This window comes from Cynoglossus semilaevis, chromosome 3 (assembly GCF_000523025.1).
Source record: "Cynoglossus semilaevis isolate Cse_v1.0 chromosome 3, Cse_v1.0, whole genome shotgun sequence".
Classification (NCBI taxonomy): Eukaryota; Metazoa; Chordata; class Actinopteri; order Pleuronectiformes; family Cynoglossidae; genus Cynoglossus; species Cynoglossus semilaevis.
The window spans coordinates 5,303,434-5,331,234 of record NC_024309.1 but is presented as its reverse complement, the minus strand read 5'-3'; the positions used below and the strand labels follow the sequence as shown (position 1 = coordinate 5,331,234).

At 39.3% G+C, this 27,801-nt stretch overlaps 1 protein-coding gene across 7 annotated transcripts in view; it reads right to left on the bottom strand.

Annotated features, from left to right (window-relative positions):
• myripb (myosin VIIA and Rab interacting protein b) overlaps positions 1-27,801 on the bottom strand; it is a 115,731-nt gene that overhangs the window by 4,238 nt on the left and 83,692 nt on the right. For 6 of the 7 annotated variants that reach the window (XM_025054326.1, XM_025054328.1, XM_008307564.3 and 3 more), the window contains 12 exons: positions 20,127-20,263; positions 11,081-11,167; positions 8,488-8,585; positions 8,244-8,324; positions 7,586-7,747; positions 6,116-6,284; positions 5,444-5,970; positions 5,167-5,316; positions 3,943-4,635; positions 3,623-3,685; positions 485-676; positions 211-372 (listed from right to left, as the gene is read on the bottom strand). In XM_025054326.1, coding sequence (XP_024910094.1) covers positions 211-372; positions 485-676; positions 3,623-3,685; positions 3,943-4,635; positions 5,167-5,316; positions 5,444-5,970; positions 6,116-6,284; positions 7,586-7,747; positions 8,244-8,324; positions 8,488-8,585; positions 11,081-11,167; positions 20,127-20,263 — 2,521 coding nt within the window. The remainder of the gene's footprint in view (positions 1-210; positions 373-484; positions 677-3,622; positions 3,686-3,942; positions 4,636-5,166; positions 5,317-5,443; positions 5,971-6,115; positions 6,285-7,585; positions 7,748-8,243; positions 8,325-8,487; positions 8,586-11,080; positions 11,168-20,126; positions 20,264-27,801) is intronic. The other variant, XM_025054329.1, reaches the window with a different exon arrangement.

Sequence of the window (27,801 nt, the reverse complement as noted above, 5' to 3'; positions counted from 1 at the left end):
AGGGCAATATTATTCACTCCATTATTGTGTGTGTTTAGTGGCTATCATAAATATCAAAGCTGGATATGGAAAATAAATATATATTTTTAATTTTTCATATTAATAATTCTGTTGTGTGGATTAGTCAGGAATAATACAGGTTATAAAACACATTAAAACATTTCAGAATTCAACTTTGATTTCTTAAGGGAATTACTTTTTTCTCAGTACCTGGATTTCAGACTGCTGGACCTGTGCTGCAGCTGTAGCCACCTGGTCTTCCAGAAAAGCCATCTCTGTGTCAGTGGTACCACTTCTTATACTACGAGCGCACTGCTCCAAGTGCCCAAGCGCCCCCTCGAGGCCATACACAGTCCCAGCAGCAAGATACACCTGAACAACAACAAAAACAACGGCAACAACTCAGCATTTTTACATTTACATTTATGCACTTAGAAGATACTTTTATCCAAAGCGTCCCCATTTTAGTTGCTCACTAACTTACATTCTCCTCCATCTTGGTCAGTCTCTGGTCCAGTTTGCGGGTCTCATTGGTGGCAGAAATCGGAGAAACGGTCGTGGCCTCGGACGGCGTGCAGCTGTCTCCTCCTGCTTCACCGATCAGCTCCTCTGTTGCGTTCAGAACCTTCAGTACCTCTGTAGTGATGCTGCATAGAGAGGCTGCCGAGTATTTCTGCTGTAGTTCACAACACACACATGCACATACAGTACAGTAGAATGATTAGTGAAGGAGAATAAACACTAAAGCAGTTACTGTAAAGTTTAGAAGAAAGAAAAAATGTCTTAATTGATGTGTAAATGCAACACAATTATACAAAAACAGGGAGTTTAAATGTTTTTTTAAAGACTGAAGAATGAAGAAGGTAATTCTTGTCATCATTCCTATCTCAACAATGTAGAAAATACTAAGATTTAAAGCTAAATGTATATTTCTACAGACAAAAATAAGCATATGCCAACCTTGAACAAGCAAATAACAAAGATAAGGAAAAGAAGTAATAATTATTTATCACCTAGCCTAATAACATAATATTAAACATTTTGTAATTTATAAAAGCAGTAAACGCTCATATCACTGGGATTACGACTTATTTACGTTTACTTTTCAATAAAAAAATATCCCTGTTTTCCTGCATTTAATTGTGCAAAACTGAAGGATTGGCAGATGTAATGCTGACATTTGTTTTTACACTTACACTTACTTACATTTTACACTTAGTAAAGGAGAAAGATGTCAAAAGGAAGGAAAAAAGTTTCCAAAAGTCTAGATCTGTCAGTTATATATGACATGTTGGTTTCGTAACACTGAACTATCATGTTTTTGTTTTTTTTAACACATCTGTCAGTACGGGTACATTAATGAGAAAAGTATCATCTCTAAAAAGATCCTAACAGATCAGTCAGAGGAGTGTTAGCGAAGAGAAACCTGTGAACAGCTTTGATCAGAGGAGTATTGATCCCTTTAGTTTATACAGACTGAAAACTCAGTCTGGAGTTAGTCAGTGGCTGTAGCGGGAAGTCAGGACAGGAACACTTAGATGACGAAGTGGACATTTGTAAAGACTGGACACACAGGCTATTTTTTTAGAGCATAAATGGATGTTCTGAGGTGTATTGACCTCAGCTGGTCGATGGAGAAATGGATCTTGGGTGAGAGTCTCATCCACTCCAAAGGAACAGCCTGTCATCCTGCAGATCAAACACCCTGACACACATACACTCACACCCAACACAGACACAATGTTGTTGCTGCTAAGGAATTAATAATAAATACGTTAATAATGTTAATTAAGTTTTTTAATTTATCAGTGTTAAAAATTTAACGAAGAATGATGCACACTGTACGGCCAATCATTCGTTCATCCAATTTGCTCAAATACAAAGTGGACACACATTGAAATTTACACACACTAAAAGAAAAAGGTTTTGGTTTCACTTAAGATTCAAGATCCCAGGACGATATTTTAAGTACCACTGGCTGTGGACTAATTAATATTGTTGGGAACAACAAAAAAAGTTTTGAAAGCAACTCTCAATGTCTCCTACAATCCACCATCAAGCTGCCCACTAGTGATGAGTAATTGGTTATGTGAAGTTAACATTTGGATTAGTCACAGATTTTAATCTGTGACGGCACAAATAAATAAAACAATAAAAAAATTACATAGAGAGATGACGTACATTTCAGGTTGTTTTCCAGATGAATGTGGTGAATTGATTGTGATGGGTTAATTTCAATAAATTATTGATTTAGGGCCCAGTGTCAGATGGGTGATTTGTTTGTACAACCACATACTTAGTGGTGCCTCCTGTGGCAACCCGTGTGAGTTGCAAAGACAACACTGAATTTCCATAATATATATATTTTTTACTGTTTCAATCTTGGATATCTAGATATCTAAATTTACCCTAGGTGTGAGTGTATAGTGGTTTGTCTCTCCATCACCCTGTGACAGACTAGTGAGGGGTGTACTCTACCTTCCACGATTGGCTCAAAATCCTTCCTGAAAAGGATTATTTTTAGCCACTATGTTATACAAAAATTAAAGGTCACACGTGTTTTTTTTTTTTTTGTTTTTTTTGCTATACAGTCGATTCATTTTTGACATCAACGAAAAGGAAATGTAATTTTTTTTTGTTGTAACTGAAATAACCTGAAAAAAAAGCCACGTGACGTCATTTTCATAATTCATTATCCCTTCGCTCTTCCATTCACATTGAAATGAGTCACCTTAGTGAGTTTCCAAGGGAACTGTGAAAACCGGTGAAAGTAAATCACACTACCCCCGTGTCACACATAGTGAAAGAGACAAGCCCTACACACAGGAGAGCATTTAATGAGTCACCGAGCCACCTTGGATCTAACAGTAGTGCAGAGACTTCAAGTGTGTTTGTGTGTCTTGAGTGAGCTGTTAAAGAAACATTTTCTTTTACAAAACTGATGTAGCAATATGGACAAAATTAGGTGTTACTATCTCGGTGTGTCCAAAACAGCTAGAATTTAGCCTAAAAATAAAGGTGAAGAAAATTAGTTGAAAGATAACCAGAAACCCAAAAATAATTTCTAAAATTGACCAACATATATTATAGTAAAAAATAGTAAAAAGTTACAAAAAACTGAAGGAAGTAGTCTCAGATAGGGCAGTGCAGATAGAGCTAAATGTTAACTGAAGCAATCGATTTAAATAGCTAATGACAACTAAAAATAAAAGTAAAGGATGTGGAAATGTTCTTAAAAAGCACCTACAAAAAATACAAAACAAATTTTAGGTTGACGTAGATTGATGCCAGATTTTGGAGTGAATAATAAACATAAAAATAAATAAATTCAGCAATTGAGTCAAAGTAAATTAAACATGTTGTATGTTTGATGAGTTAAGCAAAAAATAATGCAAATATATCTGTACCAGCTTTTGAAAAATATACAAAATAAATTGTATAAAAGAAACTATTCTTTTAAAAAAAGCAACATAGACATGTGGAAGTGGAAAGAACAGTGAAAACATCAACATGCTTTGCTTTTAACTGTGTACTTAGTATCAAAATGCACTCAAACGTAAAATGTATGTGGACATGTCCCGACAAATCAACAAATCCCATTTCTCCTCGGCTCAAATCTCACCTGCTGTAAGAGAGAGGACAGAGACTGAAGCCTCTGCTGCTGCTCCAAGTCACTCTGTGTCTCCTGACACACACACACACACACACACACACATCATCAGCAAAAGAATAGAAGCACAAAGAGGAAACGCACAGGATGAAAGACAAAATACAACAGTGGACGTTTAACAAAAGCACGGCTTTGAGAAAGACAAGAACAAAAACATTGAATTAAGTCAGAATGCAGACGGAGAGGCAGCTCAGCTGAAGCAAAGCAGCAAAAACTGTTTGATTAACAAAAAAAGTGAAGTCAGACCTGGTGCTGAGGTTTCCACTCCTTACCTGGTTGTCAGACAGCACCCCCTCCTGGGTAGAAGGTGAAGTTGCACTTGAGCCACTCATTCCTCCCTCTCCCCTCCGTCCAGTGTCTTTAACCGCATCTCTTTTGTGTTGTCTCTTACTCAGTCGGTGTCCCTCACTTCTGTCTCCTCTCGTTGGCTCCTGGTCATCCACCGTCTCTTCCAAACTTCTGGCTCTGTCTTCAAACCTCCTCACTCTCACAGAGGGACTTTGAATCAATCTCTCACTTCGCCCTTTTTCATCTGCCTGCTCTGCCGTTTCACTCCCTTTCTCCTTTAACCTGTCACATGACCTCTGTCGTTCTAAGTATTTCGGCCTTGTCTTCTCTCTCCGTCCGTCACTTTCATTATCGTCTTCACTTGAGCTCTTGTCTTTGCTGTTGGCACGTTTGACCATCTGGCTGAGCGTGGATTGTAATTCCTCTTCCAGAAAGTCTCCGGGCTCTAAACAGTGGAGAGGCTGCTGGGATGCTGAATCTAAAGGATAGGGCGGAGGTGGGAGGGTCAGGGTCACTGAATTCTGGGCCGCTGTCTCCAACTCTTTGGGCTCCGGTGGGATGATATCCACTCTGAAGGTGTGCGGTTCTCCCGCAGCCACCGGCATCTTTTCAGGTACAGACTGATCCTGACTTACACCTCTCTTCAACAGAGCATTCAGCAGAAGACCGCTGTTTTCCTGCAGTTATGAAAGGGACAACATGTTACAGCTGTTGAAGTTTCTGTGTCAATGTCAGAATGATGAGCTGAAGGTCAAACTAACAAGTAGAATAAGACAAAGAGGTATCCTCTGAGTATTTAGGAGATTTTTAAAACATAATTCATCATAAAATCATACAAACATAAATGAATCTCTTTTATTTGTAATGTAGAACTGTGAACTGTAGGATGAACACTGGCTTTTGGAGAGCCAAAGAAAATGGTGAAGAAAATGGTACAGACCTCACTGATAGGAAATACTCAGACTGGCTATAATCTGACAGGAAGTCAACAGTAAATCACTTGACCATTGTTAACCACCAAGGTGTAAGAAGAGCATCTTTCAATCCACAGTAGGTCAAACTTTAAAGGTCATTAGTACTGGATGCAACCCCGTGGTCTCATAACAGCAAAATGGACCCCAAAATATAGAAAATTGTTTTCTGGTTCAATGCATCCCAGTTTCTGTCTAGAGATCATTCAATAACAAGTTGTCTTTGCGATAACTTGCCTGTGCTAAGGGGTAGAGAGACTGTGTGCTGCCCTGGCCTCCACACTTGCTTTGCTCTGTTGAGGATTCTCTTTTGCTCTTCCGGCGTCGTCGTGACCTCTTGATGGGGTCGCTCTGCCTCTCCTCGGCCTCACTGCTGTCCGCCATCACCTGAGAACAGCGGCATAAATTAAGAGGTTAGATGTTACTAAGTGCATATTATGTTATTTACATATTCTGTGTACATCCACAGAAGGCAAGATCCTGCTAAAAAGCAATCCTTAGAAACTTAAATCACCTTTGGGTTAAAGTTCACATCCAGTGTCTCTGAATGCAGAGGTGATGGTGAGAAGTTCTGGTGCAGGTGTTGGTGGTACAGAGGCTGGTGATGAGGATGCAGGTGAGTATCAGATAGTCCTTTCTTCCTGAACACGTTATGAGGTGGTTTACGAGGATACATCGGTGGCACAGATGAAGCTTCTGAGTCTGAGTTCAGAGTCTCAGTGTTGGTGTACTGTCCAGAGGATGGTGAGGTAATAGGGAGGTGCTGAGTGTACGTCCACTCCGGGTCGTGCTGTGAGTCTGTGTAATAAGTTTCGTCAGACAGTTTGCGCCTGAACTGTCTCAACGCCGTGCCCCAGCCGCCCTGGTCGTCCTCCTCGGAGTCAGAGCCCATCTCGTCGTACGCCGAAACCACACCTGACTCCTTCTCCAACACACTGAACACCAGACTCTTTCTCTTTGTCAGCAGACTGGGCCGGGACAACTGAGAACTTTGCAGAGCGATCCAGTTACCGTCTGGACTCTGAAGCACCGAAGACGCACCTGAAACAAGAACGGAACAGATTGATGGATTTCCAAATGTACCTTTTGGAGGAAGATTATGTACAAAGAAGAGTTGAAAGTCAGACAGTCTGCGGCAGCAGGACAAATCAAATGAGAACCTAAATACAGTCTCCGTGGTATTTACTGGAGTTGTCCAGCCGATCGACACTCTTCCAGCTGGGCAGAGACGTGGCCTTAGCCTCCCTTTTCAGAGACGAATACTCCTGCAGGTCTCCACCTGCTCCTGCACCCGCCTCCTCTGGACCCTTCTCTGGGGAATCGTCACTAGTGAGGGAAAATGCTGAGCGTGACCTCTACACACACAAAGACACACAAAAACAGACAGTTTAAATGCAGACTCAGCTGCTGACAGGTTAACTTCACAGTGCTGAAGAAAGTGAGGTTTACTGATGATAAAAACACAGAAGAGTTTTAAGTTTTACCAGCAGATGGCAGTAGACTACAACTAAATAAGCCACCGAGCAGGTTCTGCACATTTATACGTTTTAATAAATTTCAAGTTGTTGGTGATTGGTCCACTTAAAGCCACATCATTTTTGTTTACTGACGCTCTAAATGAAGTTAGTTAATGTGCATTTTAAACTTATTAAGTCACTAATCAAATGAGAGATAAGGCTGTGTTTAGTTTCCATTTCTGAAATTTGGAGATGTTACTGCAAAGTCCTAACAACACAGATGCATGGACTGGTGTGTGGATGTGCAATATTTACAATATTTTATATTATTTTATATTTATATACAATATTTTAAAATTCAGGTAATGATGAGATCCTGAGATTAAATTAAGTTTTTTAGAACATGACTAGAATCACTTAACAGCCTGGCTTAGTACCAAACACAGCTAACATTTCTTGTCACATGGCTTTAGATTTGCATTAATTGGACGACCCGGTGTTAGAGTGACATCTAGAGGCAGAAGACAGAAAAGTATATTACATTAAAGTGACGTTTAAATCAGTGGAAACATTTTATTAGCTGCATAACCACCAGTCTACTTTACTGCCTCATGTATCTCCATAACTGCGCAACAACAAGATAATAATGAACCGTAATCCAGGAAGCATTACAGCTGCACTCAAAGACTAATTACAAGTCAGACAGACGTATGAGCCTAGCTGTCAATAAAACCTCCACAGCATCTGGGCCAATTAAGAGGCCAGCGTATAATTAGGTGGGCTCACATCGACACATGTGGCTGCTGCTTCTTATAAGTAAAAGTCATTTCCTGGTGACCACAAGATTCCTGTGTTCTGCAAACCTGGCAAACACATGAAGAAAAAGGTTGATCTTCCCAGAGGAAACACACCAAAACACACACACACATACGCAAAGACAGAGGAACATTATATGTCAGTGCTGTGAAACGGAGGTTAGGAATGTAGAGTGTGTAGGCTTGAAAAATAAACCAAACCACCCTTCTTTAAACAAACGCTGCACAATCAAAGACCCAATCCTTTCAGGGTCAGGCATCAGCAGTTTGCACCCACTAACAGAGGTTTGGTTTTGACCTCATTTTGTTTGGTCGACAGTTATTGTGTGTTGTAAGATTTAGTGTCAGACTCGTATCAGTCGGAGTGAAAGTACGCGGACTGACCCAGAGGGAGTAGGAGGTTTTGAGGGGATCCTGTGGGGCTTGAGAAGAAGTATGGGGCTGTGAAGGTGAGGGGAGTTCACTGGTCTGGATCAGAGACTGAGGTTGAGGCCAGGCAAAGTCGTACTCTGTTTGCATCTCCGAATGTTTCCTCCGCTGAATGATCTGACAAAGACAGAGACATTAAAGTGACACAGCGATGATGTTTATATTGAGGCAACATTATTTCACGTGATGAAAAACTTGAGGTTAAATCCACAACTTCAAGACACAGTGTAGAAATTCTAAACTTGTTAATACAGTGTTTAGTCAGATTTCTGCATAAAATTAAGCCACAGGCACATCTTTTTGGTAGATCAATACATTTTTATTAATGAATCAAATCACCAATAATGTTTAAATAATATTTTCTCAGACACTGATGTTGAAAGTGGAATGTGCAGTATATGTGTTTTGATGTCTAGTAGCAGCTTTCTGACTAAAAATGGTTTGAATAAAATAATTTAAACGATTATTTATTTTAAAAACTGTTTTTTTTTTAATTATTTGTTTTGGTGCTGTTTTTAAATACCTAGGGTTACAAATTTAACTTACCTAGGATGTAAGGTGCCTTAATAAAGCTAAAGACTCGACTTGAGTATAGTCACAATTATCAACCTACTTTTTGGACAATAGTCGTAGCAAGTTCTTCTATGAGTTCTTCTTTGTGGTCCCGCAAGTACCGTGCTTCATTCTGCTTCTCCTAGACACACAAACACACAGATACAATTCAAAATAATCAACATAACTGCATACAACTGGACATTAACAACACAGTGTAAAAAAGGAGGAAAACAAATTAAAAACAAAGGGTTGGGGAGGGGCCGAGAATGAAGACAGATTAGACAAAAAAGAAGAATTCTCACCAAGCTGTCACTGAACTCCTCTGCTTTAGCGATGGCCTCCTCTATAGCCTCTTCAGCAACACGCAGGGCCACTGTGAGAGTCTCTGCCATACTGTGTCCTGTCACAAACACACACACACCACAGATTTGTGACATATGCACACACTCACACACATACGCACACTTTCCTAGACACGACAACAGGCTTCATTTAATCCATTTGGCAATATATGACTGTATATATTGCCAAATGGGAGTAAATCGCTGCTGTGGGCCAATCCTTTTTTTTTAACAGTCATTGGACACATTCCGAGTAAAGTTTACAGAGATTTTCATTGTACCCCGAGGATGACTGCAGATCACTCATTTCTAACGATCCCAGACTTTTCCTCTGATGCCATAAGGACACTTTCATAGATGTGAGTTGACGAGTTCATCAACGTGCATGTTCTGCCAATTCACAATATGTTTCCCCCAGGATGAATTGAACATGATTGAAGTTTGGCTTGATGGAATCTACTCATGGCAGCGACAAAAGGAGTGAATATGCGACCGTAACAGCATAAATGTGGACCGATCAGAATGTGAAGCATGGCTTACGGCATAGTTAATGACCACATAAAACTGATGTGAGGCTTAGAGCTGTATCTGTTAGTGTAAATGTCCTCAGTTATTTCAGATTGTCTTAGATCCAATATTGTCTCCACAAATCGTGTTCTTGTTATAAACATCCATTAATCTTCTCATTTTCATTTCCTGTTGTCTGGCAACATTGTCTCCAACATCCCTTCATCCATTTTCACTAATCATCTCTTAGCTGTCCCACCTGATCTGCTTATTTCTAGTCCAGTCCATGCTGGTCCACTCCCAATGAACATCTCAGCACCTTCAACTTTTCAGCAGCTCATCATCCTTGGCTTTTTAGAATCAGAAACAATGACAGAATATTGACCAAAACAAATAAAAACAAATCTGAATATTGCAAACAACCTTCATATAGTTACTACTGCCCCCTACATCACTCCTGTTTGTTCTTTCAGTCAGTAATTTTTTATCACATCTGTCCTTATCTTCTCACTGTCATTTTCATGCTCTACATGATTCACTATAGTCTATGTCCTCCATCTGTCCTCCAATTTCAATTTACAACAACGATCATCTCTATATCCTTTATCCCCCTAACATGCTGTAAGTCATTTTCAGCACTCCGTCTCCGATAAATCAAGGGACATAAACATTTTCTCAATTGCAGTATATCAGGTAAAGTATATACTGTAAATGTTACGGAAGGTAAGCTTCTCTTTATTTTACAGTTGCTAAATGTGCTTTATAATGACAAAAAAATGGGACAAAACTGTTAAAAGAAAAAAATTTCAGCTGACTTAAGGTAATATAAGTAGATTGTTGCACTTGATATGAAGCAGTCAACTGCGGGACCATTCTCTCGCACAATTCAATCTTCTATTCCCTCCTCTGAAAATGACAGCCTTGACCTGCACCAGGTTTAAATGATCTTTTTTCTCTGGCTCCATTAGTTAAAGGACAAAGGTTTCATGTAAACACAGCTAGCTGATGAAAACACAATTTGTTGTTGGTCCTCTGTGGAGGCTGCGATTATCAAAATGGCAGATGTTGATCTCTGCACAAACAGCTCATATTTACCGGCACATTAATGGAACTGTTTGTGTCAAAACAATGCCCCTCTATTGTAGGAGGATATGAGTAGGTGTGTGTCTGTGTGTGTGTCTGTGTGCATCTGAGCTTTTATGGTTTTGTGTATTTTTGCACCTTAATGTTAAAGGCTGTCCCTGGAGGTGTGTAATTTACTTTAGTGTTGGGAAGCACTGATGAGATTCTCCACCCACACTCTTAATGGAATGATGTCTATTTGCCGAAGTAACACATAATGGCTAATAACCCTAAACCATCAACCTTTAAAAAAAACACCCAGAATAGATGGAAATTGATAAAAACATTTATTTATTCATATTTATATATATTATTTATTTGTTTATTTGTTTGTTTATTTATTTACTTTTTTGTTTGTTTATTTACTTGTTTATTTACTTGTTTATGTATTTATTTATTTATGTATTTTAAATGTATAGTTTAGTCCATCAACCTTTAAAAAAACACCCAGAATAGATGGAAATTGATAAAAAAAATATATATTTATTTATTTATATTTATTTATATTATTTATATTATGTATTTGTTTATTTATTTATTTTAAATGTATAGTTTAGTCTCTAATTAAATATGGGTTGATAGCATTTAGTTGCTGTTTATTCAGGGGTTTATTTACTAATTTTCATATTTTAGGTCTGACATTTAGGCATTTTGGGGTTCATTTGATTTAATAAATCTGGGTGGGGTATTTCTGAGATAGATTAAATTTTTAGATTTCTCAAGTTTCTGATTCTAAAGCTGGCATTTAGTAACTTTTCATTCTATGACGAACCCTTAACGATTAGCTGTATTTGCTACATTTGAGTCAAATCCCTAGCTTTTTGACATGCTTGTCTTCATCTTTGACTAGTACCGATGTAACATTTGCTATGTTTATCATATTAGTTAATAATTATTTTATGTGAAAATGTTGGCCTTCTCTCACCTTCACTCTGTCTGTAGAAGGCGGAGTCACTGCCACAGATGCTGCCATCGTTGTCGTTGCAGATGCTTCCTTCGTGAACACTGCTTTCTGGAAAAAAAGTAACAAAACAAAACAGGTTTTTACTCTGTATCAAGTACTTTGTGACAGAGACATTGGCTTTAACCTGCAGCACTTGCACTATATCAGTTACATATATATTTAATGCTGATCTTAAAAAATGATATAAAAAGTGGGAATGTAAAGGTAATAAATTGTAAAAAATATATCTACAATATATCTACAGCAATCTAAATTGTCTTCTCTAAGGGTAAGAATTTTAAATCACTTAAACTAAAAAAAAGATGCTGTAACATCTCAGCTCATATGCTGAGACATCAGACCTTTGAGACCAAATGTCTCACCATTGTGTTGTGATTGACTTTTATGGCAGCACATGACATGGATGTAGAGTCCAGCTTTTTTTTTTTTGGAATATGATTAAAATAAAGGAAACCTTTTCCTTTGGGCTCAGGCTCTAAAAAACATATATTTTTTGAACCAGCTCTCATGTCTTAATGGAGAGCAAAGACATTCCTATGAGTTGAAATGGAAATTGAGTGACTATAATTCCTGGACAGCAGGCAGCACAGACCACAGACGCTGCAGTGGTTACATCTTTACCTTAAAAAACACATTTCCCCTCAGAGGCTCATTAACTCTTGTACTATATCTCTCCCATGGTGCCACATTTATTGTGGCCATGTCATCAGTCCAGCTGTAAAAATGTAAGTGATTGGACATAGGGAAGCAGCCTAATAAGAATACAAACATGAGAACTACAGGAGAGAGAGTTGTCAAAGTGCTGAGGTAGGATATTGAAAAAAAGGGGAAAGAGAAACAAGTCCACTCAGCCCTCTGACTGACCCTGTTCCTGTTTTTTTTTATTTTATCCAAACATCATTCCCAAACATGGAAGCAGACAAGACACAAGGGCACCTTGTCTCAATTTCCACCTCTGCTCTAGCTACAGCTCATTGCCATTCAGGAACCAGAGTCAAAACAGAACCCAGCCCTCTCCAAGGTCTCGGACCAGTGCCTCTGTCAGAGCAGAAGCGCAACCGAACTCGGTCACTTCCATCCCTGGCCCGTCTCCTTGTCTCCACGTTAATCTACTCAACAGTGTCCAGTTGCTGCTCCTGTAGGACAGGATGGAGTCTCTGACCAAACACACAGAGACAGAGAGAGCTGACTGGTGCGAGGAGCAGCCACTCGGTGATTTCTGCCATAGCAAACTGAAACAGAGCAGAACAATTCTCCACACCACAATGTTGCTATTGGCTGCAAAATTGGAATCTCAGTCAAGTGTAAAAACATGCATTTTGCAAATAACACAATAAACTAAAACGTTCCCCAGAGGGTTTGAGGAAATTAAAGCTTGAAAAAAACACAAACTCTGGCAAAACAAAAGATCGAAGAAGATTGAATTTTCTTTCCCTTTTTTTTGACAGAAATGGGGATGTTGAAATAAATGGTGGGACATGTAAAATATTTGTTTGCTTCACTTAGACCAAAATTACCAGTTGTCACATTTTGGGTTTTTTTTTTTTTGTATAGAAGACTCAAGTCTTCAATTTTGATTTCTCATCAGTATTAAACTAAAATCACCCAGAAAAAAAGGCAGTGTGTGATGGAGAGAGAACTCCAGGCTTTAGTTACTGCAGCTCTAAGTCATTAGGGATTTGATCATTGCCCAAAACCACTAACAAACCCATAGAATATTCAAGACTCAGGAAAGATACTAACTGAGATCCTGAGAAGCTGAAGGATTCAGTGTAACACTGAGAAGTACATGTACATGCAGTGTAATACTCAGACCTTCAGAGTTACAGCAAACCTCTTCTTCAGAAGTCTGACATTTTATGGAACATGATCAATATTCTAATATAAAGCCAAAGATCAAACAACCATTATATTCACCAGTCATATTTGTCTGTCACAGTTGTCACAATATAAACTTCAGGTGCCTTGATGAAGATGGCATCACTTTTAGATCGCCCTCTCCTGGAGCACTTGGTAACTACTGCTGACATTGTGCAGCGAGTTTTAGAAAAAGATGTAACCTATAAAATGTAAACTTTGATTCCAGTTGTCGGTCAGATTTATAAACTTTGGCTGAAAAAGTGACAGCCCTAGAGTCCAATTTGAGGAGTGTGCATTATATATCTGGTCCATTTTATGAGCTCAATTCGACCAGTCATAGCACGGTACAACAGGTCTCCAACAAATTCCATGCTCTGCTAATCTCACCCTCACAAAGTTGTTCCTCTTTTGGAGAATCCAACTTTTCATCTCTCACTTGGCGAGAGCTGAAATATAGCTGCTGGCGGAGCGGAAAGATACCATAGATGAGAAAATCACCAGCAACAGCTCTGGACACAAAAGGACGAATGTCACACAAACATGCAGACGGTCAAATGACAGAGGTATTGTTTTGTTTAGACTAGTGGTTATGAATGCATTGTTATAAATACAGAAAAACAAAACTCTAATCTTTGAACCAATAAGTAATAGCAGATCAAAAATTGCATTTATTTTGTGTGTTTCGTTTTGTTTGGAAGCAACTGCCGTGGAGCCTTTGAGATAGAACGAAGGGTTAAGTACCTTGCCCATATTATGTGCCTTGATCATTATCACATTTGTTCTGTTTCACAGAGAAGTCATTTGAAGATACATTCAATTGAACAATGCATTCTGTGGCTTGTCAAGTCATCAACTTCTGTCTACTTGCCAAGTCATTTTCCTCCTTCTTCTGGTCTGCATGAAAATCATGCCAAGAAATTCAACATTCTTGGCTGCTGGCCACTGGGACAGCGTGGAAGTACAGCCAAATACATTTTAAGGATGTAAAAGGTTACTTATTCTAGGAATATATAGTCATCCACCATCAAATTCCTAGTTTGGGGGCCACTTACGTTCTGCAACGCCCCACATTTGGCCTTTGAAAACACCAATTTTCGAGGCTTTCCCAGATGACAGTATAAATAGGTAATAGGTAAGATTTATTTTAAACAGTTTTTATAAGTGCTATTATTAACAACAGATAACGTCATTTAAGAATGGGTGGCAGTGGCAGCTGTGACCCCCTACTCATTTTCAATTACACCTCCTCCTGTTCTAGACAGTTCTTAGCAGATACTGTTCAATCTAACATGATGATTTTAGACTGGAGTATCCGAGGATCTCTATCTACTTCTAACTGCACGTTTATCATTTCCCGCCTGTAATATTCAGTAATTTATCATTTTCTATTACGGACTAATTGCTTTGGGGTGCAATAACTTAATAGTTAAGCTTCAGTTCCTAGATTGATGTAACAAAACAGGACATCAAACAAGAGACGGCAGATGAATGCTGATGTAAGCCAGTGTCAAAAGTGCCAGATAATATGCTAATAAAATTCTTATATGGATTTATGTCTCGCACTCTGAACAAAATCCCACATTTTGCAGAATCTGTTCTTGGTCTATTTCAGCAGGTTCCTGCTGCTGAGAGATAAGCTCAGGTATGACTTTAAAGTAGCTACGGTGGCCCGGAGGAAACATAAGCCGAAACATAATGATTGGTGCAGTAAAGTACGGAAAACTTGTGCTAATTAGTGTTTCTTCTTCCGCATTTTAAATGTAAGCCCCGGGGCTTAAGGTCAAACCTTCACACAGAATACAAGCAGTTCTTTATGTTTTTAAGGTCTGCTGTTTGTTGGGTCCAGACCACCAGACACACATGGAGTAAAATGTTCATCCCACTATGTACAGAGACAAGTGCATCGAGGGTTGGTTTGATTACCTTTCCCACAGCTTGTTGTGATGTAAATGTTTTGCTTCAGCCGTTGTTTCTGAAACTGCCAGATGCTTGATTGTAATCACAAAGAAACCGTCTGGACTTTACTTTCCCCTCCTTCTACCCCTGCTGCTGGGACTTGAGATATGTCTAAACGGCCCACTACTAGGCTCAATCTGACCGGCCTGATACATTTTGTAAAAAAAAAAAAAGCACGTGTATGTTTACGATGTTTTGATAAAAAAAGATATTTCATTAAATATTAATATTTTCTAATATAGTTGTACATTTTTGCATGAAAAAAGGAAAGGGAAAAACATGGACCTATTGGTATTTATAACTAATTATGTGATACTGGTCCAGCCCACTTAACATCTAATCAGGCTGCATGTGGCCCTTGAACCAAAATGAGTTTGACAGATCTAAATGTTGATGATAATGTGGGAAATAATGAATACACACTTTTTTCTTTATAATACAGACACAAGAGTACCTTGACGAAAGTACTCTGTTTTTGTTTTAGCCTCAAAATCGTTCTAGTGAGATGAGGATGAAGAATAAATGTGAAAATGTGAAAACTTTCTACCCAAAGATTTGAGAGTTCACTGCGTTATCAAACAACCCTTTTTAATACTGGACTTATGAGTAATTCCAGGCAATTTCGCACATTTTTAGAAAAGAGGACATCGAGCGAGACCTTGAGACCGGAACTTAGTAACACTCATTTGCATAATCCCCCATGTAATTTCTTACTGCGGTGAAAGCACATGTAGCCTTTTAATCTTCTCAAAATTGAGTCCTTTGGAAAAAAAAGTAATAATTACTTCACACAGTAAAATTCAGCCTGGAACGACTGTCCCTGGGAACTGTGACGTCAATGACAGGAACTGCTGCTGGACTTTGTCCTACACTCTCCTGATCACACACACACACATTTGTCCTCAAACATGTGCACATGCAATTCAAGCGACGTTGTCGGTGTCCAACAGAGGAGCAGAGTCGTCCGTGTTCTCCACAACAAGACGGTTCAAGCACCGAGGTCACTTCATTTACCTGCTGACAGCCTTCGCTGCTGCTCTGGGACACCAATTTAACATTCTGCCCTCCAAACCCTCCAGACGCAGCAACGTACCCAGTCACCTTTTAGCTCACAGCTCAAATAGCACAGGCACCATCAGTGATCCCAGAGGTGACAGTGCACCCCCTGGCTGTGAAAGTGCTGGGGCATTAACTAGGGAGGTTGGTGCAATAGAAGCAAATCCATGAAAGGTCACATGTATTCAATGGTTTCCGCACCTTCAGAAATGAAGGTCAGTATTTGCATTGTTCTGGCGTAAACTGACGTACAGCAGTAACTAAATCATGTTTATCATTTCACACATTTGTACCCAACAAATGGTAACTGGAAAACTCAGTTTTATAAGGGAATGCCTGCTTCAGTTTGCTGTTCCAGTCACAGAAACATTTACTTTCATATCTTTTGGGTGGCTATGTTTTTATCTAGCAGCATAAATGTCACAATGACAAAAGCTGTTCCTGTGTCGCAATGATGATAAAATAACCGTCCTTAAAAAAGCTTTTCAAATGCTTCACACATTTTCTGCACTCTGTCTTTTGATGTTGTCTGGGGAATATTGTGTTTGATGGTCACAGTGAGGAAGAAACCTTTTTAAAAGTCATTACAATGGATTGGCACTAGATGACATTAGAAAAAAAACAAAAAAACACCAGTGATTTCCAACCACTATGCCACAGCACACTAGCGAGCTCTGAGAGATAATCAGATGTAATTGTTCTACATTGGTCTGAAAATCTACTGCAAATACTTTGTCTCTGTTCATCTCTGCGACAATGACAATTAAAATATTTCATAAGGGTGGCAGCAGATGGCTATAGCAAGTGACTCAGAGCTGCCGCAGAAGATCTTCCTTGTGTTTTTCTTCAATTCCTGCGACTATACTAGAGTTGTGTTCAACTAAACAGGCCAACAGGCAGAGGTTTGTATATATATGTATGTAAATTTGTAGCAATAATTGCAGGGATGGATTCTGCAAATGGACCAACTTCACATTCTGTCCCACTCATGCTCATTCCTAATCCTGTCCATCCTGGTCACTCCTGGTGAAAATCTCAGGATCTTCCACTTTACCAACGCCACAGCTCAGCTTCCTGTCTGTCAAACTGTGCCACTGTCTCCAAACAACACATGCAGGTGTCACTACCACAAGTAAACATTCCTTGTCACTCTTCCCACTCTTCTTCTGTCACACCATCATCCCTGACACACACCTCCACCCATTCCTCCCTGTCTGACCTTTTCTCTCCCATTTTTGTTTTTTCGGTGCCTGACCACAGGTGTGTAAACTCATCCACCGCTCGACCTTTCCACCTGCATGACTCACAGTCACCCACATGTAGTCGGTGTTATTCCAGCTGACCTTCATTCCTCGTGTCTCTCATGCAGATCTCCGTTTCCATTCTGGTTCTCTTTCATCCGCTGCCTTACATTCCCCACAGATGTAAATATTTCTTTCAAAAATCTCTAAAGTCGTTGTTTACATGTGGCTAAAAAAGGGAGCTTGTATTTCTGACATTCTGTCTTATTATTCTTTCTGAAAGGATTGTTTTTTAGTCTGTGTTTCATTGGCCAGTATTTCCTGTCACATTTAATAATGTACTTGTTTCGCCTCATGTGCTCCTTGTGTAAGGAGGGTTTATCGCTACAACATTGAGTGCAGAAAAACACAGTGTCACCATTGTTATAATTCATGGGTAAATAGAACTGCAGCAGAACTGTTGTTTTATGCTTTGCAAAGTCAGTGCATACTAATGTACTGCATCTGTCCTCAGCATCTGGAGATTTGCTCATGATAATCTGTCGCTATAAAAAAATGGGTTCAATCATAATGTTAATGAAGAAACACAGAAAACATATCCTCCTTTTACTGATAAATATTTGTTCACTGTGCCCTGCTTTTACAGGACACAGTCACTGACGCTTCATCCATGTTTAATCTGCAAACTCTCCGGGGTCCACATCGATCACAAACAGCAACACACTCACTTCCTTTTCTCCCAGGAATGGTGTTTGTTACAGGAGACACGAAAAACATTTATCTTCTCCACTAAAGATGACGGACATGAAGAAAATTGTCGTCCTGTCGACCAAAGGTCACACTTTCCCTCAGGGGACAGGACAGATGTAAAGCGGTCACATCTTCCACCGTCATGTTGCCGTTTCACACTCGTATAGAGTTGATTTCAGTGACCCCCCTCCGCCCCCACCTCTGTGATAAATAAAAACATAAACGTTCTTTACAACTGTGTGTGTATAACGAGAGCCTGTATTTCACATTTATGGGGAGTGGTTTATGTGAGTAGTTCACATTTCTGTGGTTCGTTCTGTAAATGAATGAAGACGACGGATGCATATCAAGAGACTCAGGGAGTTCCTGGAGAACATAATAAATCTCTCTTCATTGGAAATACTTGATAAGGTGAAAGTGCAATATTGTGAAAAAAATGTGTCAATATAAAGAAATATATATATATATATACAAAATATATAGCACAATTAAACTGCAACTGCCAGCAGTAGAATTGTTTTTTCTCAGCCTATATTTGCATTTCACTTTAAATTGTCTAATACATCATTCAAACCAAATATGTGACAGATCAAAGACAAACTGTATCCAAAGACAATAAATGTGAGGTTTTCCAAAGGAAAAAAAACATCCTGACGCTGTAACTGTGTTACAACATGCACACAAATCAAAATAAACACATCTTACAAGGAAAATTCTCTTAGTGGAAACTCATCTGCACTGAAGCACTGGTAAAGTCACACTTGATATCTAGCAGGACTGTTGTGGGTTTTCCCTGAAATATTTAGGTCCCTGCTTTACTTGTTGCTTGGTGTGTTATCAATAACTGTAAGTCAAATGTAAACCTGTCTCCTCCCAGACAGTGGTTAGAAAACATTAAAGAGCGAACAAACATAACAGGAACGGAACACACACCAAAATGCCAAGAAAAATAATTAAAAATTATTGAATAATATCCAAGTTTTAAATATAAAGAAAGACCAAATGATGCTTCGATTCAGGTTTACGGAGACCTTGACCTGAATGTTGGCTTTTAATGATTCTAAAAATAATTAACAGAAATTATATAACACAGCCAACGCGCTCCTCCTCTCCTCCGACTATTTAGCGGTTATTCCAGTATATCAAGATACATTTTCAGTGTAGTGGAATTCAGGTAACCCTATTAATCTATATTTACAGAGAAGGAGGTTTTTCAGTCTCTCCTCTGATCACAGTCTCCAGCTTCCCTTCTGACTTCCCCTCTTCATCTACGATGGCAGACTGATGCTGCTGCTGCTGCGGTCGGGTCAAAACAATATTATCTGGAGCTGGAGGTTGGTGTGCAGCACAGGGATAATTTACACAACAGGACACTGTACTGCCTCTGCCAAGAGTGTGTGGAGGGGGCAGGTCACTCACATGGTCTGTCAGCACACCGCTAATGTCACATGTACAAGTACGAAGCCAAAACGGCTACGATTGAGATGTAAAAATGATTAAAGGTGAGAAGAACATTTCTGTTTTAAATGTTATTTACTACATTATCTACTACATTGATATGAATAACAATGGCAGTTTGTTGGCGAGACTGCTTTGGCCTAGTTGGTCTGAAGCCCAACACTAGTATAAACATAAAGTAGGAAGCGGTGACGACAGATTATTATTGGGCATTTGTTTATGTTGCATTTAGACATTTTAAGGACTATCTATATCTTGGTTTTACTGAACAAAGTTTGTATTCTTGTGACATTTGAGAACAGAGTACACATTAAATGCAAAGACAGTAAATTACTTGTTCTTAGGCCCTGAAATGAGCGTGTGTTCAGAATATGTAAAAAAAGTAAGTTTAAAAGTAAGCTGCAGAAAATTTCACAAAACACAGCGTGGGAAACAAAGTGACTGATTATTTAACAATGCCAAGAGATAAGCAATCAAGTCAACTTGTCAGTAGGTATTTGGCTGGGGAACCCACTGACAAGATTACTTTAAATTGTTTGCTGAATAATCAGTAGAAAAAAACCAACCTAACTGTCCCTTGGTTTGTGTGGTGGCTGCTGCTGCTGATGCACAGAAAAAAAACCAGCGAACACTCACAGGTTAAGTGCACTGATTAAAACAAAAGTAGAAAAAGAGGATGAAATTACCTGGGAGATCAGAGAGCGCACCTCTCTCAATGATGTGCTTTCTGTACAGAGTTTTTAAAACCTTGGCGCTGCCAAACCTCTTGAACCGACTCTTCACATTGTTATAATACCATTCGAGAGACTGTGTTCTCAAAACCCTGCAGAAAGAAAAAAACAAAGAGGGAAGAGAAAATGAGACAAAATTTAAGGCAGGGAGAAAAGACTGAAGAATAAAAAGCAGGAATCACATTAAAGTCATACAATAGTTCAGAGTCCAAACTGAGAATTTCACTGAAGTCGAGTTGCTGTGTTTCAATGACCTGAATGTTAATTAATACACACTCTTCCAAATGAAATAAAGAAGTTGACGATGAATACACTTTGGGTTTACATCTTGGATCTGTGGTTAAATTAATTCTGTCTTCAGCCCAACTCTTCAAGGCTAATGTCGATTTATTACAGAAACAATATTAATAGTGATTAACTGAATGACATTCAGCTTGAGTTTCTTTCCAATTGATCGCCCCTCATTTCAGGGTTTGTCCTAATTGTTTGGTGCATGGACATAAGCAGAAAGTGATCACTTAGAGGATTATGACCAGCCGTCATTAACACACTCACTTGTGTGTGTGTGTGTGTGTGTGTGTGTGTGCATGAGTGCATGACTGTGCAGGCATCTGCTGCCAGTTGTGTGATTTATCTCTCACTAAGCCTGTTTACTGTTTCCTGCTAAAGTCCTTCAGATCAATGCACAGAAACAAACACAGCCTTAGAAATAAAAGGAACCACAGCATTAATTTAAAAAGCATTTAATAACATTTCACACAAGTTTATAACTGACGTGGGGTTACTCTTATCAACCTTAAACAAACACCATGGTTTAAATGTTCAGAGTTTGTCCACGGCCTTCAGCTTTTGTTCCAGTAATTACTGTGACCCTGCCTTGTGCTCGAAGAAAATGATATATTTATGGTGTTCTCTAGAAGCTCAAAGTTGAAGTATATTTGAAAATACTTCAATGCATACCCAAATCTTTTTGTTGTGATCTTTCTGTGCTTTAATATTTAACCTAATTTCCTTTTTATTTCAGAACCGACATTACAATCATGATAAAACGTTTTAAATCAAAGGAAGAACACAAACTTTTTTTGTGAATTTTCTTTTTTGGCGTCGTGGGATACAGTTTTTTGCCCATTAGTGCTGCTGCCAAAATAGGGTGGAATCAAAATAATTGATTGTCAACATGGTAACTGGGTACCAATAATGACACTACGACGTGTTGTTGGTGTGGCCAAGCCTGGACAGACTAAATAGACATTGCGTTGGCAGGATACTGCCTCCTCTGGTCTTTGTGCCAAAGACAATCACTGGGTCAGACCCAGTCCAGGCAGCTCTGTCAATACTTTGTGAATTGGTGCAAAGGATGTCAAACAGAAACGTCTCCACAAACAGATTCACTGTATCTGAATGGTCGAGTGGCCAGGCTGAGCTCTGTAGCCCCTGAGTGGCCGTCAAGGCTTAAAATATTGCTACATAAATACAGACAATTACCACGGCTGCTGTAGAGACTCAGGGTTCAATAAGTGATTAATCACTGGATTAAATTCTCTTCTGCTTCTGCCTGAAATATATTTGTTAAAAGCGTACAGTAACAGACTCATTTGTCAGAGGTTTTGTTAACTATAAACATGTCTGGGTTAGATGTACATTTAAAAACTATGCCCATACAGTGTGCCACTACAGCAGGAGGTAACTGGGAAGCAGCACACAGTCCGTGAGGGATTGTGGGTGCATGTTAATGCCGCGGCTCAGTGTGGAGACGGGCTATTGAAGTAAGAGGGTGAAAATAACCCAGGCTTATAAAGGGATTCTGAGTGTCCCTGAGGCAGCATAGACTGCCACATCCATCCCCTCCCTTCTTCTGAACCTCCCCCCAACTCATCCCTGCCTCCCTCTTTCTCTGTGGATTTATTACCCTCCGCCTGTATCAGCCAGGCAGCTCAACAGGCCTAACCTTCTTAATTTTATGCCACGGGGTCAACCCAGCCACTCTAATGGTGGAGCATGGACAGTTTTATATGCCACCGAGACCAGGGAGGCAGAACCCAATCAGGAACGAGGAAAATGATGATGCTGAAGTGAAGCTTTATGCAGTTAAAACGCAAAAGAGAAAAAAACGGTAGAGTAAATCCTCAGACCTACAGTGTATGAGTTCAAGTCGTACAGAGTTATATTTTCACAGAGAAATTGCGATCAATGTTTTTGTCCCTGCCATTGATCATCAAATGTTTTCACTCTCTCTGTATGAAACTAGTGCACAGCCACTCCTTGATGCTAAGGCAAATTGTGTTAAGCATCAGTGAGTTCCAAAAGTAGTCCTAATGTAGTCCTGAGCTGAGGACAGGACATTTTGGACAGAGAGAGTGTCCTACTTCAGGCTGTTTCCACAAAGCTGCTGACCATACAGGTTCATCTCATAGAAACAATGCTTCAACTGTTGAAGAAAGCAGAGGCAGAAAATATTTATAATATTTATAAAATATTTTTTAAAGAAGAACAACATTTGCCTCTGTTACTCTGTATTCTATTAAACACTGTCTAAATTAATTTGATGGGAGGAAATGAAAACAAAAGACTGATCCAAACATATGCACACACTGCATCATTTTAAATTAGGATTAAAGAGTTACTTTGTGGGGGCTGTCATACTCAATGACTTGAGGAAGCATTTACAGTCGTAATAACCAATAGCTGGGGGGAACTCAGATTTCCCCCCGAAATGGAGAAAAAAACAAAGAGGGAAGAGAAAATGAGACAAAATTTAAGGCAGGGAGAAAAGACTGAAGAATAAAAAGCAGGAATCACATTAAAGTCATTCAGAGTCCAAAGTGAGAATTCCACTACTTCGGACTCCAGTGTTCCACCAAATAAAACGATAAAAGAAAAAAGATAAAAGGCATTTTTTAAAACAAATGTAATTACCTAAAATACATTTTAAAAGGCTTCCAGAACTACACTCCTCCATCAAGCAGAGAAGGCGCTGTTCATTTACAGTTCTGCAGTGCTCATGTTTCTTCACTGTGCACCAACAAAGCCACTGCAGCAATTTGCTGTCTATTATGCAGATACTCCAAGCTGCAAAAAGTCACTTAAGGTAAGTACCCCCCACCTCCAGGTGGTTAGACAGAAAATACAACCCTCCGCCAGTGTAATAAAATAAGGCTCGTGTTGGTGAATGGTGTATTGACGTGGAAGGTTTTGTTGCAATATCTGCTTAACCCACAAAACAACAACAACAAGAAAAAGGCAGAAATTCACCAAACTTTCACTCTCCAATTAAAGGTCAATGTGGACTTTAGGACAGGTGGGAAGAGAGGAGGAAGAAGATGGAGCAGAGAAGCACAATCTCCTAAACCAATGCTGCAGCACGGCCTGTGGATGTGCAGTTTCACAGAAAGGACAGGAGATTCCCTGATGGAGCGCTGCATGAATACAAGGAGGAGGATGAACAAGAAGAGGAGGAGCAGAAGGAGGAGGAGGAGGGATTCCTTTCTCCTTTATCTCTTCTCTTTTTTCCTTTACTTAGCCTTAGCTTTGCTCACGGGCTTCAGGACCCCCGCCCCTCCTTATCAGACTCTCCCCTCCTCAGCCTCCAACCAATTTGCCCTCTGCACTTCAAAGGACCAATTTGCACATCTAAATGAGGTCTAAATAAAATATGGAATGTGTGGAAAGCATGCAAATAAGTGAATACGCTTTCACTGACTTCCTACCAACGTAAGAAAATAATCTTGTTTTTTTTTTTAACTGTGAGTTCCTCCGTAGCTTTTTAAAACATTTAGATTCAGTATTTGCTGCTGCAAAAATCAAGGTTAATTATCAATCAAAGCTCCAGATGTCTGGAAAAGAAGTCGTCTGTTCAGACATTGGTGGGTGTAAACTGTTCTTTGACGATAATTTATTAGATGACCACTTCTTTACAACTCTATGACCTGCTGTGACTATAACCATAGATTGAGCAATCAATCGATCGATCGGTCGATAGATAGATAGATTTTTTACTCGATAGATAGATAGATAACTTTTTTAATCCCTCGGGAGATCCCTTTGGGAAATTAAGGAAAAAATATATTGTTAATTAAGTAAATTAATTAGCTTAAGTGAATTAAGTAATTTATTATTAATAAAGGATTTAATGCCATCACAGTTCATGAGAGAGTCTATGGCATCTGTCTATGTCAATAATCCAGCAGCTGCCATAGTTTCTCCCATGCAGAGCAAAGGGTCATTAAATGAACTGACCTCTGAGGGATGAAATATTTGTACTGTGTACAGCGTGTGTTTCATGGCAGCTGAAGATGGAACTGCCACATTTAACCTCAACACTGACTGCAGCTTCAGAGAGTGAGGTTCTTTTCTTTTTTTTTCTCTCCTACTGATATGTTCTGTCACATTCACTTCACTTACGTTTATCAGTGAAAAGCTAAATTTAGGCGCAGCACAGCTGCAGGGAATGGTCAGGACATTTACTCCGCCGTGTCTCTCCCTTCTACCAGCTCTTTATTTCCTGGCCTTAGTCTGTCACCGTTACTTTCTCCTATCTCAGTCCTTTCCTCAATTTCCTTTTTTTTTTTTTTTTTTTTATCACCACACGCCCGTTCCTCAGACCTTCAATGTCCAGAGTGTTACAGATGAGCGTGCTTGTGACACTTCATGGAAGACTGGGCGATGAGTTATACATTGAGACAGAGGCTTTTAGATAGAACAAGGATGGAGGGGATAACAAACTGCTCACACTGTGACTGCTTTACCAATGCAGCAGCTTCAACAGACTGTGAGACCTGCAGTCAGTGACAGTAAAAGGACATCAACCAATGACCAACAACAAAACCATCCAGATTCAGCTCAAAGATAGAAAGCACCATCTCCCTGTCTGTTCAGAGACTCTGGTGCAGATTCTCAATCACCACATCATAATTCTTCAAATCACGTTAAGTCCACAGCAAATGGAGCCGTGTCATTGACTAATGTTCTGATGGGTAGGACTTGTGCGTCACAGCCGTAGTAATTGGGTTCTGACCACAGGCCCTTCAGAGTGGAGTCAGCATGTTATCAGGTTGTGGGTTCTCTCAGAGTACTACAGTTTCCTCCTCCAGGCCACAGACACAGTACTGTAGGTGGTGCTGAAAAATGTTCCTCATTTCCGTATGTCGGCTCTGATCCTGACATAAACACAAACCTAGTCTATGGGATTCAGTAGACTAGGTTTGGAGTTATTTTGCTATGCTTAAAAAAATGAATTCCCCAGAGATGACCAAAACTACCACTTAATGACGTTAGCTTTTTTCAAATTCTGTCCCTACAGGAATTCGATTCACTGAATATGATTCACTCCCAGTGGCTGAGTTTGAGACACTTCATGTGATGTCATACAGTCTGACACATTTTGCATTAATATTATTTTTCCACCTGCACGATGACACATCCGGTGAATTCATGCATTGGTGGCAAAAAGCCTCAGGAACTGAATTCATTTGCATTTATTTATTTCATTACTTTTAGCTGTCACTGGTGTAATATGAAGTATTTGTATCACGTTGCTGCAATACAAGGATTTCCCCAGTATGGGATCAATAGATTCTATTCTATGCTATTCTAAATACATCCTCAACGGTGATACTTCAAACTATCAGAAAAAAACTATAAATCTATTTTTAAAAATAAACAAATCATTTTTGAATAAATATAATTACTAAAACAATATTGCAAATTCAATAACTGCTGTGCTAATAACGGTGGCTATTCAAATTTGAGGAACATTTAAAACCCAGTACACCATCAGTAAACTATTGGCATGAAAGATGTTGCTATTAAAAATGTGGAAAAGTGAGATAATCTGCTCTAAGCCTAAACCACTGAAAATCCCGTGGACCACAAGGGATTTTCAGGGTTAGCGTGCAGACAAATGAAGCTTTGCAGCCACTCAGCATGGAGGAGAATTGATAGTGAAGTTCCTCTGTCATTTTATTCAGTCTGGATAATTACAACATAACTGCAACTATGTGAAGTAATAAACCCAAAAGTTACATGAAACCAAAGTCAGAAAGTCAAAATGCACTGAGGCAGAGGACGGAAAAGTCCTCGGTTACTTTGTACTAGTAATACATTTGGATGTTTGTACAATTCTTGATGACTTCCTGTAGGCCACAACAGGTTGTGGTGCTCAGATACTTTAAATGTCCTTTCAGCCTAATTTTAGTTTAGCAAAATATCCAGCAGAGAAAGAGTTAATGATGTTACAAACTTGGCAAGTTGGGTCTTTATTCCACTTATTTCCACTGCAAATTAATCTCATGGAGAACCTTCTACAACCATTTTATTATACAGTTGGAAGGCTTTTCTCTGCATATCTAATTACACACCGTTGTGTACTTCATGTAGTATTAATATAGTACTGATACAAGTACGAACTTGGGCAGTAGAGCTATATGCCTACAGAACAACGGCTACTTCTATGTGTTGGCAGCACAAACGGCAGCTGAATATTATTAGCCCGCTGTTTGTCCAGTGTTTAAAGAATAAAGTGCTCAGCTTTAGACGGATTACAGGGAGCAGCCACTGGACGGAGGTCATTAGCTTGATACAAATACACAGGTCCATATGAACAGAGGACAAACACAACACATCGATAAAGGACGAACACAACAGGGGAAGAGCAGACTGAAGCTGCCACAGGATAATGTAGTAAAGAGTCGGTCAGGGAGCAGAGAAATCCCTCCTGACAATAACACAGCTCACGCACACACACACACACACACACACACACACACACACACACACACACTGCTGTCACTGGTTAGACACTGACGAAGGGGAAATGAGGACAGATGAGGACATGTAGAGGACAGGAACACGACGGGGGGAAAAGGACCACATTTGCATTTTTATGCAAAAAAAAAGGGGGTCATTGTGTTCACTGGCACGTTGGGTCTATTTATAGAAGTCATTTTTCAAAAGCTGATTTTATGTCTATTTAATCAATTAATGCAGTTTAAAAAAAAAAGATCCTTAATGAACGTGGGAAAGAAAGACCCCGACCCCATTTATGACTGAAGTTTGTGAGTGTGTTCTGTTAAGAAAAAAAACAAACATTGCACAACATAAATATTTGCTTTTGTTTGCAATTGCTTTTGTTTATATCTCAACTTGCAGGAAAACACTGAACATGCTGGAGTTTTTTTATTTGTTGTTTTTAGTTTGTACAAGATACGACTAATGCATCAGAAACTGCAGAAATCAAGGATTTACATTTGTCCAATTACAAATCAGCAATACAGTATATGATATGTGTCATATACGTATATCACAGGCAGAGGTTCACATTGAGACCAGTGCACATGTAATTGGAAATAGCATTGGACCTAAACCTCTGCTGAGTTCTGAGAACAGATTCTCTCCTTTATCCTAATACAGACAAAGGCGTTCAACTCCAGGTTTATTTAAGTGTAGGATTTTGCCTGAGACGTTGGGGAAACAGAGGTTGCAACAAAGTGTTAGAATTTTGCACAGTTCAATGGAGTTAAGGCTGAAAAACTCAGCCAATAAAATTAGACACTTTATTGAACTTACAGCAATTAGGGAACCAGTGAAATGTCCTCTTCTCCAACAAGCCCCCGGCTGCACTTGTCCTGGGAGC